We start from the raw sequence: 16,603 nt of genomic DNA on the forward strand, positions 1-16,603 counted from the left end.
AAAAAAAATCTGTAAGAATGTAAACTTACTTTGTATTATTAACAATTTGAATGAATAAATATTGTTTTGTAAGCATTTTTTACTTTGGCACCTGTGGAACTTACCTTACACTCTTATGGTGGCAGCCAATGTGTTAAACGGTTAAACTTGTGTTTTAATAGTGAAATTTGGAGGAAGGAACTAAAGGGACGTAGGCTTGTCAACTAGACATAACAGATTACGTGATAGTCATGGATGACGTTAAAGAGTCACTACGACCAATAATTTAAAATCGGACCTTCTGGCAAGTGATATCTCGTTTAAAAGGTATTGAAAATACCTATTCAATCATGCCAATTTTGGTTGGGTTTAAGCTAATTTTAGTAGTTTTGCATTTAAATATTAAAGAACCAGTTCTTATAATAAGTGTTTAAAATGTGATCTACTTTCCAAAACTAATGTATCCTTTTTCTGAACACTTGTAGTACTTAGAAAATAACAATAGTTACTCTAACGAAAGAACAAATAATTAAATTATATAATTAAAAATATAGAAATAACTAAATATTTTATTTCATTTTATTATACCAAAAACTATTTTAAAATAATTAATAAATACAAAAAATACCTATATTATCGTTTTCTGTTACCACATAAAGTATAAATACAATAGACTAGAGCGTTTATCAACGCTGTTTTAATATAAATCAAAGGAAACTTCTTTGGTGCAAAAATCCCATTTTCTGTTACGTATTTTAGAAACTACATATTTTACAATCTACATGTCTATGTACTCACACGATGATGTGGTAAACAAAACATTTCCAGTTATCAGGCCTTTCCAGAAAGTTGTACACTTGTCCTTGGAACGTCGCTCTGCCGGCTATTTTTCGATGTTGCCTGACAGCGTATCGGGCTGCTTCGCCCCATTTTGGAGGACTTTCCAAGAGGAGAGCCGTCGGGTTGATGCCTTGACAGCAGGTCGAACTGGGTGCTAGAAAAATAAAATTTCAGTAAGAATAAAAAGTACTTGCTACTTGAAACGTTTCAATTTCCAAATCGGAAACCGCTGTCAAAATTTAAAAAGTTTTCGCTAAAAATTCCATTTAAAAAGTAATTAAACCGAATAAAAACATATAGTGTTAAAACATAATGAAAATTGTAAGCAGAATGAGCAACTTTCTCTTAACACCAATCGTTACGTAACTTTTTAACCTTCAGCCGGGCGCGCCGCAGTAATTTGCTGCGTAAACTCAATATTTCCAGGTAAAGTGTTAACGGGATACGCTATGTACGTGATATTTTTAAAATTCCCTTATCGGTTAATCCTTAGTCGGTACCCATCATCGTCTTGTGAAATCCAATTCCAATTAGTTAGTTATCGTACTTTATTGTGAACAGTACATCGAGGCAGACAATTGCTGCAAGGCGCCTGGTAGTGAAATTCGCGCAATTTTTTTTTAAATAACTAATATATTATATATCTTTTTCGAGAAATTGAAATTTTATTGGTAAGTAAAATTGTTAATAATATAATTATTTATAAGAATTGATAATATATATGTAACATATTAGATTATTGTAGAATTCTATATTATAACATATTTTATAATTTTAGATTATGCCATGTCTCGTAAAAACCCAAAGGAAGTGTTAACCCAAGCACAATTAGAGGAAATTCTAAATAATATGACAGATATTGAAGATGAAACAGATGAAATATTGGAAAGTGATAGTGATTTGGATGAACAACAAATTGAGGAGAACCACGACGATACATGTTCAGAGCAAGATATGTCAGATGAGTAGGAAGTGTTTTACGAAAACGTTGAAGATACATTCATTGGCAAGGATAAAACAAGTAAGTGGTATAAAACTTCTTTTGCCACATCTAAGACAAAGCAACAAAATATAATGAGAGTACCACCGGGATTAAAAGGAACTGCACGTCAAATAAAAACAGAAATTGATGCGTTTTTTACTATTATCAATTGATATGGTTGATGAAGTTCTAATTTTTACCAATTTATATATAAATGAACATAGAGATAAAACGCAATATTTAAGAGATATAGATTGCAGGAATGTGGACAGGAGTGAGTTATTGGCCTTTTTTGGACTCCTCTATTTGATTGGCATAAAGCACGGCAATCACACAAATGTGATGGAGCTTTGGGAAAAAGATGGCACAGGTATTGATATTGTTCAAGCAGTAATGAGCTACAAACCTTTCCTATTTATTGCACGTTCATTGAGATTTGATGATAAACATACAAGGAGTGATAGATGTAAAATAGACAAGCTGTCGGCCATTAGATCGTTTTTTGACAGATTTATAAAAAATTGTCAAAACTCATACAATTTGTCAGAGTATACAACAATTGATGAAATGCTCCATCCCTTTAGAGGTAGGTGTAGCTGGATACAATATATACCCAACAAATCTGCTAAGTACGGGATAAAAATGTACGCGTTATATGATGCTTAAACATTTTATACCGCCAATTTAGAGATATATTGCGGTAAACAGTCAAGTGGCCCATACGACGTATCAAATTCGGCCTTTGACGTTGTAAAACGTCTAATAGAGCTAATAGAGTACGTAGAAATGACAGGAAGAAACATAACAACAGATAATTTTTATACTAGTATTCCGTTAGCTAGATATTTGCTGCAGAAGAGAAATTCCTCAAGAATTTCTTCCACATAAATCAAGGGCAGTTCAATCTAGCATATTTGGATTTCAAAAAGATTATATGATTACCTCTTACGTGCCGCGTAAAAGTAAGTCAGTCATATTATTATCGTCTATGCACAACGAAATTACAGTTGACATGGATACTAAGAAACCACAGTTGATTTTAGATTACAATAAAACAAAAGAAGGAGTTGATACTGTAGATAAAGTACGTTCATCACACAGTGTTTCACGAATTAGTAAAAGATGGCCGTGTGTTATATTCTATAATTTAATGAATATTGGAGGCATAAATGCTTTTGTTCTACATTCCGCTGCAAATTCTGAAAAATCACTCAAAACGAGACATTTTCTCAAACTGAACTGAACTTGATGAAAGAACACCTTCATACACGATCACAAGTTAAAACACTTTCACGTGATATAACCGAGTTCCTGTTCAGGATGTTTCCAAAGCAACCAGTACCCCATCAAGAAGACGAAAATCCTGGCAAACGTGGTAGATGCTGCAATTGTTACAGTGAAAAAATCAAGTCGTATACCTCTATGAAATGTACACAATGTAGTGCATTCACTTGTAAAGGATATTCTAAATCTAATATTGTATGTATTAATTGTAATGATCAAATAAATTAAAAGTTTTTTTCTGTACAATTTATTAAAATTAGTTAAATTAATAAAGCGTTCTTATTTTTTAACAATAAAAAAATAACGATACAGTTAATCAATAATTAAAAGTGTCGAAAACAATAAGAAACTACATGGCAGCAAATTGTTGCAGCGCGCCTGATGATGTAATTATTTAGGGCGCGCCTGGCCGAAGGTTAAGAAGGCGAATAAGATGTGAAAACCCCATTTTTCATAAAATTTTCCAATTTATCCCGAAAACTGTTAATTTTATTGGAAACATCTTTTTACAAAAAAAAACGTGAGAAAATTAAATTTACTGTATTATAGAAGACAGATGTATTATAGAATAAAAATCTTGCACTTGCTACAAATTAATTAGCTTGCAGGTTAATTACAAAAAGACTATTTTTCAAGGCAGGAAACTGTATATAGCAATAAATAGAATTAATAATTTTTTTTAAATGAATTAGAAAATTAAAATTTAAATATATTTCAAAGACAATTTCAAAGGTGTTTCTACTATAGATCTAAAGACATTTAAAAACAGATTGATTCGGAGCCTCGTTTGTCTAATGATGGCTCTGATTTGTTTTAGCTTGTATACTCTATAATTATAATTGTATTAACGTCTGTATTTGGTTGTGTCAGTTTTTAATCGAATTTAATGTTTTTTTTTACAGACCTCATTAATCTTATATTCATTTTTGTTAGCATTGCGTACTTATGACAATTTATATCTGATGTTGGATAAAATTATCATCACAATATTATAAATTGCTAACTTTCTTCTTTTCTGAGTCTAAATTTGTATCGAAATAAACGAATTTAAATATTAACGAAATTGTGCCGCTTCTGTCTTATAATGATCTTATTCAAATGGTAACTTGTGTCGCTAATAACCAAATTAGAAATTTAAATGAGAAGCTCTAATCTGTTCTCGGTTATTATCGTTAGGCTGTGAATTAGACATTAGGAACATAAAGGTGCGCCTGAGGGTATTTGCGGGAAAGCCATATTGAGTATTATTATGTTGAACGAAGCGGTAACTGCCAATCAATAAGTGAAATAAAACCAGAAACAAAGAGCAAAAGCAAAACATTCCTTTAGATACATATTTTAAACTGTTGAAATGTATATCATGGAGTATAATACTAAAAAAGATATAAATAGTTTTCTTATTCTTAGAATTCTTATTATTTTTAGCAATTTTTATTTTACGACAGGTAAATAGTTTTAAACTTTATTCATTTTGACGAAACTAATGTTTGTTTACGAAGTGAATCTTTGGAAAGCCTTTATTCAAAATAGAAAAGAAAAATTTCAGTTACTAGTTGTAGTCTTAAACAGGAGAATATAAGTAGGTAAAATAAGTATATGGGAAACACAGAAGTAAAAATACTTTGTTACGCAGACGACGCAATATTGATAGCCCAAGATGAAGATATATAAAAAGAATTTAATATGACAATTGCATCTCAGAAAACTAAAACAATAGTAATCCTCAAAGAACCAACCAGATAGAAATAGAAATTGATGGCATCAGTATTGAACAAGTAATGGAAATAAAATACGTAAGAATTACACTGTCTAGCTATGGAGACCTGGACAAAGAAGTGAGAGATCAAGTACAAAAAGCAAATAGACTGGCAGGATGCCTTAATAACACTATATGACTAAACAAACACATTATACCTATATATAATTTAGCTCTCCAGGCCTAGAAGTCCCATGGCTTGGGTTACTATTCTTTTCCATTCTTTTCTGTTTGTTGCTTTATTTTTCCAGTTTGGTATTTTAAGTTTTTCTATGTCTTTTTCAACATCCTTCTTCCACCTGGTTTTCGGTCTGCCTTTCTTCCTTTTCCCTCCTATTCCTCCCATTAGCATTATTTTTGGCAGTCTCGTGTTTTCCATCCTTTGGATGTGTTCCAACCATCTCAGTCTTTGTGACTTTATGATCCCTACGATATTCGGTTCTCCATACATCTCCTCTAATTCCATATTTGGTATTTTTATCCATATACCATTCCATAATTTACCTCCAAATATTTTCCTGAGGACTTTTCTTTCCCTGACTTGCAGCAAGACTTGCTCGGATTTGTTCATTGTCCATGTTTCACTGGCATATAATACAATAGGTCTTATTACTGTCTTATATATTCTTATCTTAGCCCTTCTAGATATGTTTTTGCTTCTTAATAAATTGTTTAGTGCAAAAATACAACTGTTACCGGCCATAATTCTCGCTTGGATTTCTACCTTCATATTTGGTCTTCTCGTGAATGTCGCTCCTAAATACTGGAATATTTCTACTTCTTCGAATTTATTATATGTTTTTTAATCTGTTATTACTGTCAGATATTGTTCTTGTAGGTAATCTCTTTCTGTCCATTCCATATATTTGGTCTTTTCTTCATTTATGTACATTCCTTTCTTTCTCGCTTTCATTTCTAATCTTTTTATTGTTTCTTTTAATTCTTGCTTACTTCTGGCTATCATTACAATGTCGTCAGCGGATGCTAAGCATTGGTGTTTTCTTTGATATATCCTCCTGAGACCTGAGCTGATTCTTTTGGTTTTTTTTTGATTAAATAGTAAAATTCGTATGATGTTGATTATAAAAACACATGTAAATTTTTCTAAATTTTTATTTTGTTGTTAAATATGAAAAAAATTATGTCCATTCAAAAGGACATCAGGATCGCATCAATACAAAATTATTATAAATGAAACTGTTTAAAGCAATTGTTATTTCCCGTTAAACATAAAAATATGTCACATGATTCACAATAAACTTTTGCTTTACCCTTGCAACCTGGAAGCTTGCATCTAACAGAATTTTTTAACTCGGATGCCATTGCAGGAATGTGTTGTATCTTTCTTTTAGTAGAAGTTTGAAGTGAAGGTCTAGGATTGGAACTGTTTCTAGTTACTAATGTTGAAGTGTTCCCAAAATCAGAATTTCCAGAAATGTTGTCTTTAAGGAGCAACTCGGAAACAGCTATTTTAAATTCCAGGAACTTCATAACGGTTTTATTAGCATCACCAAGTTGCTTATGGTCATCTCTGTATAGAATCCAAGAATTGGCAATCGCAAAATCAAATAAGTGAAAAATGGTTTTGACTGTCCATTTTTTACTTCTAGCTCCCATTCTATAATAACTTATCATCCTGTCAATTAAATCTATTCCCCCCATGCATTCATTATACTTTTTAACAATGTTTGGTCTAGGTACCTCAATATATCGGGAGTCCTTTTTTGACCACCGCTTACATTCATCTGAAGGTTCTATTTGCAATGCAGTTGACGCTAGCATAACTGATTTCATATCATACCATTGGACTATGTTAATTTTTCCATCAGCTCTTACATCCTGCTCAGATGAACCACGACCCAATCGAGTCATTACCTTATCCGATGTTACATGAACTGCTTTGGGTATTCTGGATCTCATTATTGTACCAGTTAAAAAAATATTTTTGTTTAACATGTACTCAAGTAAAGGTAAGGTGGTGAAATATCTATCGATGAACACATGTGTTCCTTCTAATAACGTTGTAGATAACTTAATAACTGCGGATGGACCAACACCTAACTTCTTAACATCATCATCATTCTGCAGAAATGTATTTTTCCCTTGATAAATATCGAAGTCTAATATTAATCCTTTGGAAGTGGCACAGACAAAATTTTTTAATCCTTCTGGGTTAGGTTTACCTCGAACAAATTGTTTCATGTTACACACGCCCGTAAAAGGTATCATTTGTTCGTCCACAGCAACCTCATTGTATCTTGGAAGTGTCAAGCAACCTCTTCGTATTCTGTCAACTAAAGGCCGGATCTTAAATAATTTGTCAGCATTTCTTTGATCTTGAGGCACATCAGCGTCAATAACTACTTTTAAGTTGCTCCTGATTTGAAAATATCTATCACGAGTCATGGCTTGTGCAATGCTGTTGACTTTTGTTGTCTTAGCCCAAAACATTCTAATTTGTGGATAATTCAGACAGGACATTGGAATAGATATTCCAAAAAATTTTTTCACCTCCGTTAGAGTAACGTTCAAAGGTTTTCCTTTTTCTTGCAAAAAATTAATATTTGTACAATTACAAATATTCTCAAAATCTGAATCATCAAAATACATACCGACATAGTTTTCAACTTTCCAATTTTGCCTCTCGTAGACTGTATCGACAATTCCAGTAAAGTCTATATGCTGAGGGACAAAAACACCCATTTTTTCCATGTATTTCGGTTCTCCTTTTTTTTTTCGTTCACTGAGTGGCACGTTATCTAATTCATCTTCGGGTGGCATTTCTGTATCTTGTTCATCATCTGTATGTTGGGCCGAATCTGATTGCTGAGGCTGATACGATTCTTCATTTGGATCAAAGCCGTCATCAGAGTTTTCAGAATCTGAAACGTCTATATCTGAATTTTCCAGGCATTCAAGAAGTCTTTCAATGTCAACTTCGGGTCTTAAATATTTTTTATTACCAAACACAGCTGAAACAAAAAAGTCTAATATAATATTTTATGTATGCCTAAGGACCTGACGTCCATAAAAAAGGACATCCCCGTTTTAGATAAAAAACAATTTAAAAATGGTTTGATAAGACAACTACATCGCATGAATGCATTTATAATATCCTAAGTTATTAGACTAAGCAACATTTAGGTTAATAATCTAATAAAATTAGCTACTTACCATCAATTGTTTTTCTATAACTGCCCGCCATTTTTGTCACTTGAGATTAACAGGTTAACTAAGTTATAATGTGGTCACAGTAATACGGCGCGCTGTTGTCAGGGTCACTTGTATATACACTACGATGGACCGTGGGACTCTTTTAAATTTAGTTCTTTCCAAAAAATATATAAAACGTAAATGTCCATTTAATTGGACATCAGGTCTCAGGAGGATATAAGTCCTGTGTAATAACATGTCAGTGTATTCAACATTTGAGTACATTTTGATTTGATTTTACAAATAACAAGGTTTCAAAACTCTAATTATTGTTGATTTATCGTCATAACAATCAATAAATGTCAGATTTCCATGGCACACTTGGAGAAAATAGAGGTATACCTATTAGAACTTTATCATTACTACCAGCATCAATTATTACTTCATAATTTTCAAATCAAAATATTCCGAAAACGGTACACAGTATCGAGTTTTACCAAGAGTACCTTTTTCGTGTAAAATTGAATGATGTTTAAGTTTACTTGAAACTTTGATTAGTAATTATACTCTTAAAAAAGTTATATTGACTAATACTTAGTACGATCCGTGTAACTAGCGCCCTCTATGAGAATCAGATATAAAAACAAATTCATGGGATGTATCAGCTTCCAAAACATATTCGTATAAAATTTCATTACAATGTTGCCAGTAGTTTCGGCAAAATCGTAAAAAATGCGTAAATTTTTTTTCTTTAACGCCCTGTATCTTGAAAACGGATGGCGTTACAAAAATTTTTTACTAAGCAAACCCCAATTATTTTTCAGTTTTTTACCTACCCCAGAGACGGGCTTACCTTTTTTGAAACACCCTGTATTAATGATATTATTATCCAATTTTTTTCCTGCTTTGTCAGAACTAGTTATAGTACCAAATTTCGAGAGAAATTGCCAGACAATATTTGTCTTCAATTAAATTAAAGCAATTTTTATAATTTATATCATTTTATATGATGCTAAAGTCGTTAAAAGTAGCTTTCTGAACTTTAAATATAAATGAACAGTTTTAACTCTTCTAGAAAAATAAAGGTATTTTCTGAAAAATGCAATGAAAATAATGTGTCCCTCGTGTAGGTTTGCTTTTGCTTGGTTCGAATGAATTATTTCTTGTATCGATTTTGCATTAAGCTGTTGCGATTTAACCTGGAAAATTGCTTTCGCCGTCGACTCGCTGTGTCATGAACAGATTTTCTTTAGTCTTTTTTATTTCGTCATTGAAGGATACTTTCTTTTTGAGGTGAGTATTTATTTTATTAAATATTTTTATTTCAATGCATTGAAGACATACTATACAACCTTTACAAATTATATACAATATTAAGAGTATTATTGGAATATTGCAAAACTTTTATAGATAAAAACGGAATTAAACACGATTTTATTAATTTTGACATTTTGATTTTCACAAAATATAAATTAAACAAACTATATTGTTTTTTACTCTTTTTTTCTAGTATTTATGCCTTTGGTTACAAAAAATTAGCTAGATTTTGTTGAAAGTGTGAAGTAAGTATTTTTACTACGTTACAGCATGAGCATAATAAAGGATTTTACGGAAAACTTACGACTTTCGACTTACGACTTTCTTACGTAAAAGTGGTTTCAGTTAAAGGCTAAAACTTTGCAAATAGGTAGCTTTGATCACCAAGAGGGAAGAAAGCATCATTTTTGAAGCCAAAAAGTTTCCAGCCACGAGTCTAGGTTCGTAAAACGGAAGCAAATCCCGGCAAAGGGCTCTCAGGGACAGGAGAGCTTATATGGGAGACGAAGCAAGACTAGCCTATGACTTTTATTGTTTTGTTTTCTTATTGTTCTCTCTGTTGGTTGTATTTTCTTTTGGGGTGATTTTGCTGTCCTGTTTTAGGTATGACACCTCTTCAGGATGTGGTTTGTTTATTTGGATGTCGGCATTGCGTTGCTTTGTTATGTTGGTAATGATGGTACGTGTCGGTGGATGTAGTCCTGCGGAGGAGGTGGTGTCGAGGGTGGTCAGAGATGAAAGGGTTTGAGCTTAAACGGCCCTTTTCAGAAATTATTAGTAATAAATATATAGTTATGAATTGTGAATGAATTTAATTAATAAATGTATAAATATTTGTTATGAATCACGAAGAGGACAGCCATGGCTGTAACCTCACAATAGACAGGTATACTTGTGCAATGGGATCGGGAAACCACAGAAAACCGATCCCTCTCTGTCCGAAGCAAAGCTTGAAGTAAGCTATTTATTAGTTACGGCTGTAAAAAATTGGAGTTGCCTCCAGGATATTAATTTATTAATCAGCGAGTTCGTTGCTGGCTAAAGTCAGCAATTTAATGGGTAGGAATGGGAGTTTGCATTTGGGATGTCTGATAAATACATTGCCGAAGGATGAGCAGCTAGTTTTAATGATATTTTGGGTCTACAGTTTTGGCCACGGATGGTTTTGATTGTATAAATTCTTCTCCATTGATGGGCTGGATGTTCGACAGTTGATATATGACGACAGTTAGTCGTGCCATTTGTAGTTTACTCCCGGCAACATGGCAAATATATTTGCTCTATATTCAATCACGGGCCTAATAAATGTTTTGTAATGTGTATATGAGTGTACGTGAGTGTGTCCTTCCAAATTTTCCACAGAGGGCATTGAGTAAACCGACTCTTCTCCTCACCCTGTTACGGGTTGCAGTCAGATCAGACCTCCAGTTTAGTGTTTCTCTGAACACCAGAAAGAGGTACTCTATCTGGTTACGGAGCTGGAGTCGATCGCCCCAAAGTCTGAGGCCGATTCTTGCAGCTAAATTGTGTGTAGTGTATCCGCTGAGATTGGGGTGTCTAAAGAGAATCAATTGTGTTCCGCAAATGCTTCGTTTACCGAGATATGAAGTGTTGAAATCACGATTTATTTATTGCTCTGAAAGCGGTTGAGATATGAAAATGAAATTTATTAAGTTTTAAGAGGTAGTCATTGGTCGACTTTTTCTATACATTTCTACAGAATTTTATATTCCTCATTGGCGCGAATACGGGTAAGGGTCTCATTTTATTTAAAGAAAAAGATACGCCACTGAGATATTTAAAATAATAATGATTTCTGAATTATTCGTTTAATTTTTGATAAAAAAATTTGTCTTCTTGTTTTCGGAGGCGCCGTTTTTATGTAAAACAAAATCATCGTAACGCGTATTTTTCATTTTTTTGGTAGAATCTCAAGAACTATCTAATGCAATATCATTAAACCAAAACAATAACATAACACTTATAAAATTTTAAATAAGCGCACAGCTATCTGTTTTTAAAGAATATACAGGTATTGACCTTAGAATCGGATATAAAAATACAAAAGTCCCATTTTTGAACATTTTGCATACATTGCAACATTTTGCATACAGTGGTGTAAATAACGAGGTCTTCGGCGTATTGTCGAAATTTGTCGATTATTTTTAAAGAAACTGATTGATTTGAGTAAACTACATTTTATACTTTGATATATACCTTCGAATACAATTTGTTTATAAATAAAATCCTATTGGAATTTTCCAGTTTAGCACTGCTTAAATCCTCAAAAATTCGCGAGGAACTTTGAAAAGCGTGTTTAAACTTTGACAGCTTTTTGGCGTTTTTTTGTTTTGTTACTTGGTAATTCAATGATCAATTCTTCCAATGATCTTATTTTATCTGCAATATTCATAATGACAATTCAAACATATTATATATTTTAACGTAGATTACGTTCAAATAATTTTGTCAATATTTTTGACCTGTTTTCCTGAATCTACCGAATTGGAGAAAATAGTATATTTGATTATATGAAATTAACTTTAACTTGAAAATAGGTGTCAGAAAAAATAATATGTCATTCATTTTTAATCTATACCCATTGGGTATAGATGCCCAAAGGCATCTATACCCAATGCTTAATTCATAGATATATGATTTTATGAGAATTTACCTAAGTTAATTCTCTTGTTTTAATGGACTAATTATCTAAGATGTAACATCACAAGAAGAACCAAAATGCAAAATATACAAGACCCTAATAAAACCGGTCCTTGTATCTGGATCAGAGACATGGACACTGTCGAAAAGCCATGAGAACCTATTAGGTACGTTTGAACAAAAAAATCTTAGGCACATATAAAAGGGGGTGAGAGAAAATGACATATGGCGCAGAAGATAGACTTTTGAACTATACACAGAAGACAATGAACCCGAGGTCATAACACCCATAAAGATCGGACGTCTTCGCTAGATGGGCCATGCTGAACGGATGTTGGAGATTGAAACACCAAAATATATAATGAGGCAAACACCAGTAGGGAGAAGGTCTAAGGAAAGACCCAAACTTAGATACATGGAACAAATGGAACAAGATCTAAAAACACTTAAGATTACCAACTGAAAAAACATAGCAAGGAACAGAACAGAATGGCGGAAAATCATAGAACAAGCCAGGATCCAGAAAGGGTTGTCGAGCTACTGATGATGGTGATGATGATGATGAAATTCCCTTGTTTGTAATTTCATTGTAAATCATTAAATCATGGAGAAAAACTAGGATTCGTGATACATAGGATTCATTTAATCTGAATATTAACATTAAATTCTAATTTGCTATATATATGACATTAAAAAAATAATACATATTAATCTTTATAACAAAATAATAATATGGATAGCCAAATTAAAGAGTGTTTCAACAAATGAGTAAGTGCCGCCTAAAAAGCCGTTAACTAAATGAATTATAACCAATTAAATCGTCAAATTTAAATACTGCAGGACCCATTTATTTATTTACCTGAATCCAAAGGCGTTTGCAAAAGCTGTTCGTTGCTACGGTCTGAAAGTGGACTTGGAGCTGGTGTTCCCGCTACTTCAACTATCGTGACTGACAACTGCGATCGTCCTCCTGCAAATAGAAAATTCAAGAGGTTTATTGCAAATAAAATAGAAGAAAAAACAAAACATTAAAAGACATAAAAAGTTTTCTTTAAAATATTGATTTTTGTCCCAGAAGATTACTAAAAATTTCTTCAGATTCTTCTTTTTGACGTTGACATTTATTTTTCTATATTATATAGCTCAGTAGTTATTAGTCTTCTTCTTCTTCTTCTTCTTGAAGTGCTGTATCCGCTTAGTGGAGGTTATAATATGTCATATTTATATACAGCATCTTATTAATTGCTATCTCAGAAAAGAAGTGTTGTATTTTCTCAAATATCTAAAATTCTAAAATTGACCATGTTGACAAAATTGGTTTGTTTTGTGGCCTACTTTGCCTGAAAGCACACAAGCCTACAAATATGAAAAATCGAATTCTGAAATAAAAGTCAGCAAGGAGAGGACCAAATTTTAAAAATACCAAAGGATATAAAATTTGCTGACCATACTTACAATCGAGTGAGAGAAATTGATATGTTAATATGATCATTTGTATTCTGGGAAATATTACAATTGGACAGAATTCAATTAGAAGATAGCAAAATTGTTCTACAAGAGACAAAATTAGGATGGATCTTGGGCGAGGTGAGAAGTTCAACGTCTAGCCAGGTAGAAAAGCATGCTAGCAATTTTTCCAGCAAGTTGAGCCAGGAGCAGGCTATTGATAAAATATTGTTGAAATTCTGGGAGATAGAAGATGTTCATTCTAGTGTAAAAACGATTCTTTCAGAAGAAGAGCAATATTGCGAAACTTATTTTAAAAATACATTCAAGCGATCAGCGCACAATAAATTCATTGTATCGATTCCATTTAAGGAAAATTTAACAGATCTAGGTGATTCAAGTAAGAGTGCTTTACAAAGATATTTTTCACAAGAAAGTAGGCTCTTAAAAAATCCCGAGCTAAAACGCGATTATGATATGTTTATGCAAGAGTACTTACAATCGGGACATATGAGTACGATTGATGAAGAAGGAGAACAACAATTAGCTTACTATATGCCTCATCATGCAGTTGTTCGCGAAACAAGTAAAACTACACGTGTTTGAGTAGTATTTGATGCTTTAATGAAATCGGAATCGGGTCTGTCTCTTACTGTGGTACAATGTGTAGGACCGACCTTGCAAGATGATCTTTTTTCAATAGTTCTCCGGTTTCGAAAGTATCAATTTGTTATAACTGCAGACATATCAAAGATGTATCGAATGATTCACATATCTCCCGAACAACGTAAGCTACAGAGAATATTTTGGAGACAAAACGCAGCCGATAACTTAAAATGTTAACTTAACTTAATGCCTTAAATGGTAACTTAAAAAAAATACAACATATAAGTTCATGAAGCTTGAGAAAGAAGATAATGTCTTTTAAATTATTACTGAAGCTTGTATTTCAATATTTATGCACTTTTTATTGTGTTCGTACATAAAAACGTACTTTTACGTACAGAAAAACATGTACAAAAATGATATAATGAGATGTTAAAAAGTAAATAAAGGCGGCTTCGTTAATGTCTTGAATATTGTACAAAGTGGTCCAGCTAAATAAGCTATTTAGGGAATTATTGCGTCCGTATGATAACGCCGTTTATAAATATGTAAGATGGCCCTCCGTTTTATTAAAATTATAATTCTTTTACTGTAAACTAAGGTACTACAGATATATGATTAGAGATGACAGTATCAAGAACGCAAATAGGTGCAAAGTAAAATTTTCAAAACATGATTGATATATGAAATTTTTTATTAAAAATTTTATTAATAAATTAATAATTTAAACTTTATGGGTTAGTTTTTATAGTTGTAAGTAGGGGTGGTTTGGAGTTGGTAAAGGATCTTGGAGGCAGTATGGGTTGCCGATGTTAACACTGTATAATAGAACTCTGCTTCTGATAACAAATCTTACCGATATGTCCCCACAGACTTTTGCTGCGTTAACCACTGGCTGTACAATGAGTGTGCGTAATGTAGCACACCATTGTGGTGTGAAAGGCGAACTGGCACCTAAAATCTAGAATCATATCGACTGGGGAAATAAATTTTGAAAGAAAATTCGGCCCTATAAGAATAAGGGTTAAATCACAAGGCCAACGACCCTACATTTGCAAAAACCTCTAAGTGTTAAAAAACTTAATGAACCTCAGCTGTCGAACATACCAGAAGACAAAAACAGCAACGAAAATGGACTATGTATATTTAAGGATATGAAATATACAAGAACTTAGAAATCAGAATTTAGATGTAGCCATCCCGTCAAAGACTAAGATTGAAGAGACAGATTGGCCCGAAGAATAGAATGTATTTTTCCGGAGAAAAGAAAGAAATGACGAAGTTGAAGTAGTTAGCGTTACGATATAGATGAAGCAGTGACGGCAAGGAACCTAATAAGGAAATGCTGGAAGGGCTCTATGACAGAGTAGCATGGAAAATGAGGACGTAGAGACGGCATTAGCTGCAGAAAATCTAGAGGCTTTTCTCAGATTGTCTATGGATTAAATTTTGAAATCTTAAAATATCCACTCTACTTACTAGATCTGGCACCTTCTGACTTTGTCGATATCCGTTGACAAACCTCAAAAATTGTCATGCTCAAGTGGAATGCATTTTTTATCAAAATGATATGTTGCAGCGATAAATGGAAATTTTATAGAAATGTAAATATTACATAAATACAATTTCCATTTGGATAGCCAACCTTTGAAAGGAAACTGCGCAATAATAAGAAGAAAAATTTAAATTTCTAGTTGCTAAAATACTGGAGAGCATACTAAATAATAAAGCGAATTTTTTATTCAAACTTTTTTTTTTACTCCGCTGACCTTTGGACGAGTTTATCTATAATTGTATTATGTATATATACGTTTTAATTAACCAATTCATCAGAAAAACGCGTGATATAAAACACGCAGCGTTTATCTCTCGATTGACCATTTAAAAATTAATTGACGGTTTTAATGAAAAAGGAGCTGACAAGGAATGGGGTGTAAACTAAGACCAAAATGTATATTGTATATTGTTTAAACAGCGTAAACATGAAACCGACTTATTCAGCGAGAATGCGTTGGTTCTCCTTTTGGTTTTATACCTCGCAAATCCCTTTTACCCTATTATATTTTCGACCCCATATAAATTTATTATTAGGGACAGTCCTAGAATATTTTATAGTAGAGGAGCCTGTTGGTATGTTTTATTTACTTAAAATATAAATTTAAAATAAATGCTAAGAAAATATTTATCTTTATTTTAGTACGAAACCTACAGTACAATAAAAGATAGAGCCTGCCGGTAGAGACTGCAAAGAATACATCTGGTAAAACTAAAGGCAAGCAGCAAAAATTAATAATAAATGCTTCACTGGCTGCAAACGACAGAGCTGTAAAGAATAATTATATGATAAGCCCCAAACACTAGTGGAAAACGAAGTAAAACAAAACTATCTACTTATTATTGGAGAATTTTAATTCCAAAAAAGGAGATGAAAAAATAAATAGAATAAAACAAAGATTTAACAAACGAATCAGCAATGAGAATCAAAGAAGAATAATGAGCTTCTACCTAACAAACGAACTAAGACTGTCCTATATATTTTTTGTCCATAAAAATCATTTTAAATACACATTTGAAAATAC

At 32.5% G+C, this 16,603-nt stretch overlaps 1 protein-coding gene across 1 annotated transcript in view; it reads right to left on the bottom strand.

Annotated features, from left to right (window-relative positions):
* Positions 1 to 623: 623 nt before the first annotated feature.
* LOC140438447 (potassium voltage-gated channel subfamily KQT member 1-like) overlaps positions 624 to 16,603 on the bottom strand; it is a 249,514-nt gene continuing 233,534 nt past the window's right edge. Inside the window, exons 4-5 of the mRNA XM_072528125.1 lie at positions 12,832 to 12,942; positions 624 to 973 (exon numbers count right to left, since the gene is read on the bottom strand). Of these exons, the coding sequence (XP_072384226.1) occupies positions 774 to 973; positions 12,832 to 12,942 (311 nt within the window). The 3' untranslated portion in view covers positions 624 to 773. The remainder of the gene's footprint in view (positions 974 to 12,831; positions 12,943 to 16,603) is intronic.

The sequence above is a fragment of the Diabrotica undecimpunctata genome, chromosome 4, assembly GCF_040954645.1.
Source record: "Diabrotica undecimpunctata isolate CICGRU chromosome 4, icDiaUnde3, whole genome shotgun sequence".
NCBI lineage: Eukaryota > Metazoa > Arthropoda > Insecta > Coleoptera > Chrysomelidae > Diabrotica > Diabrotica undecimpunctata.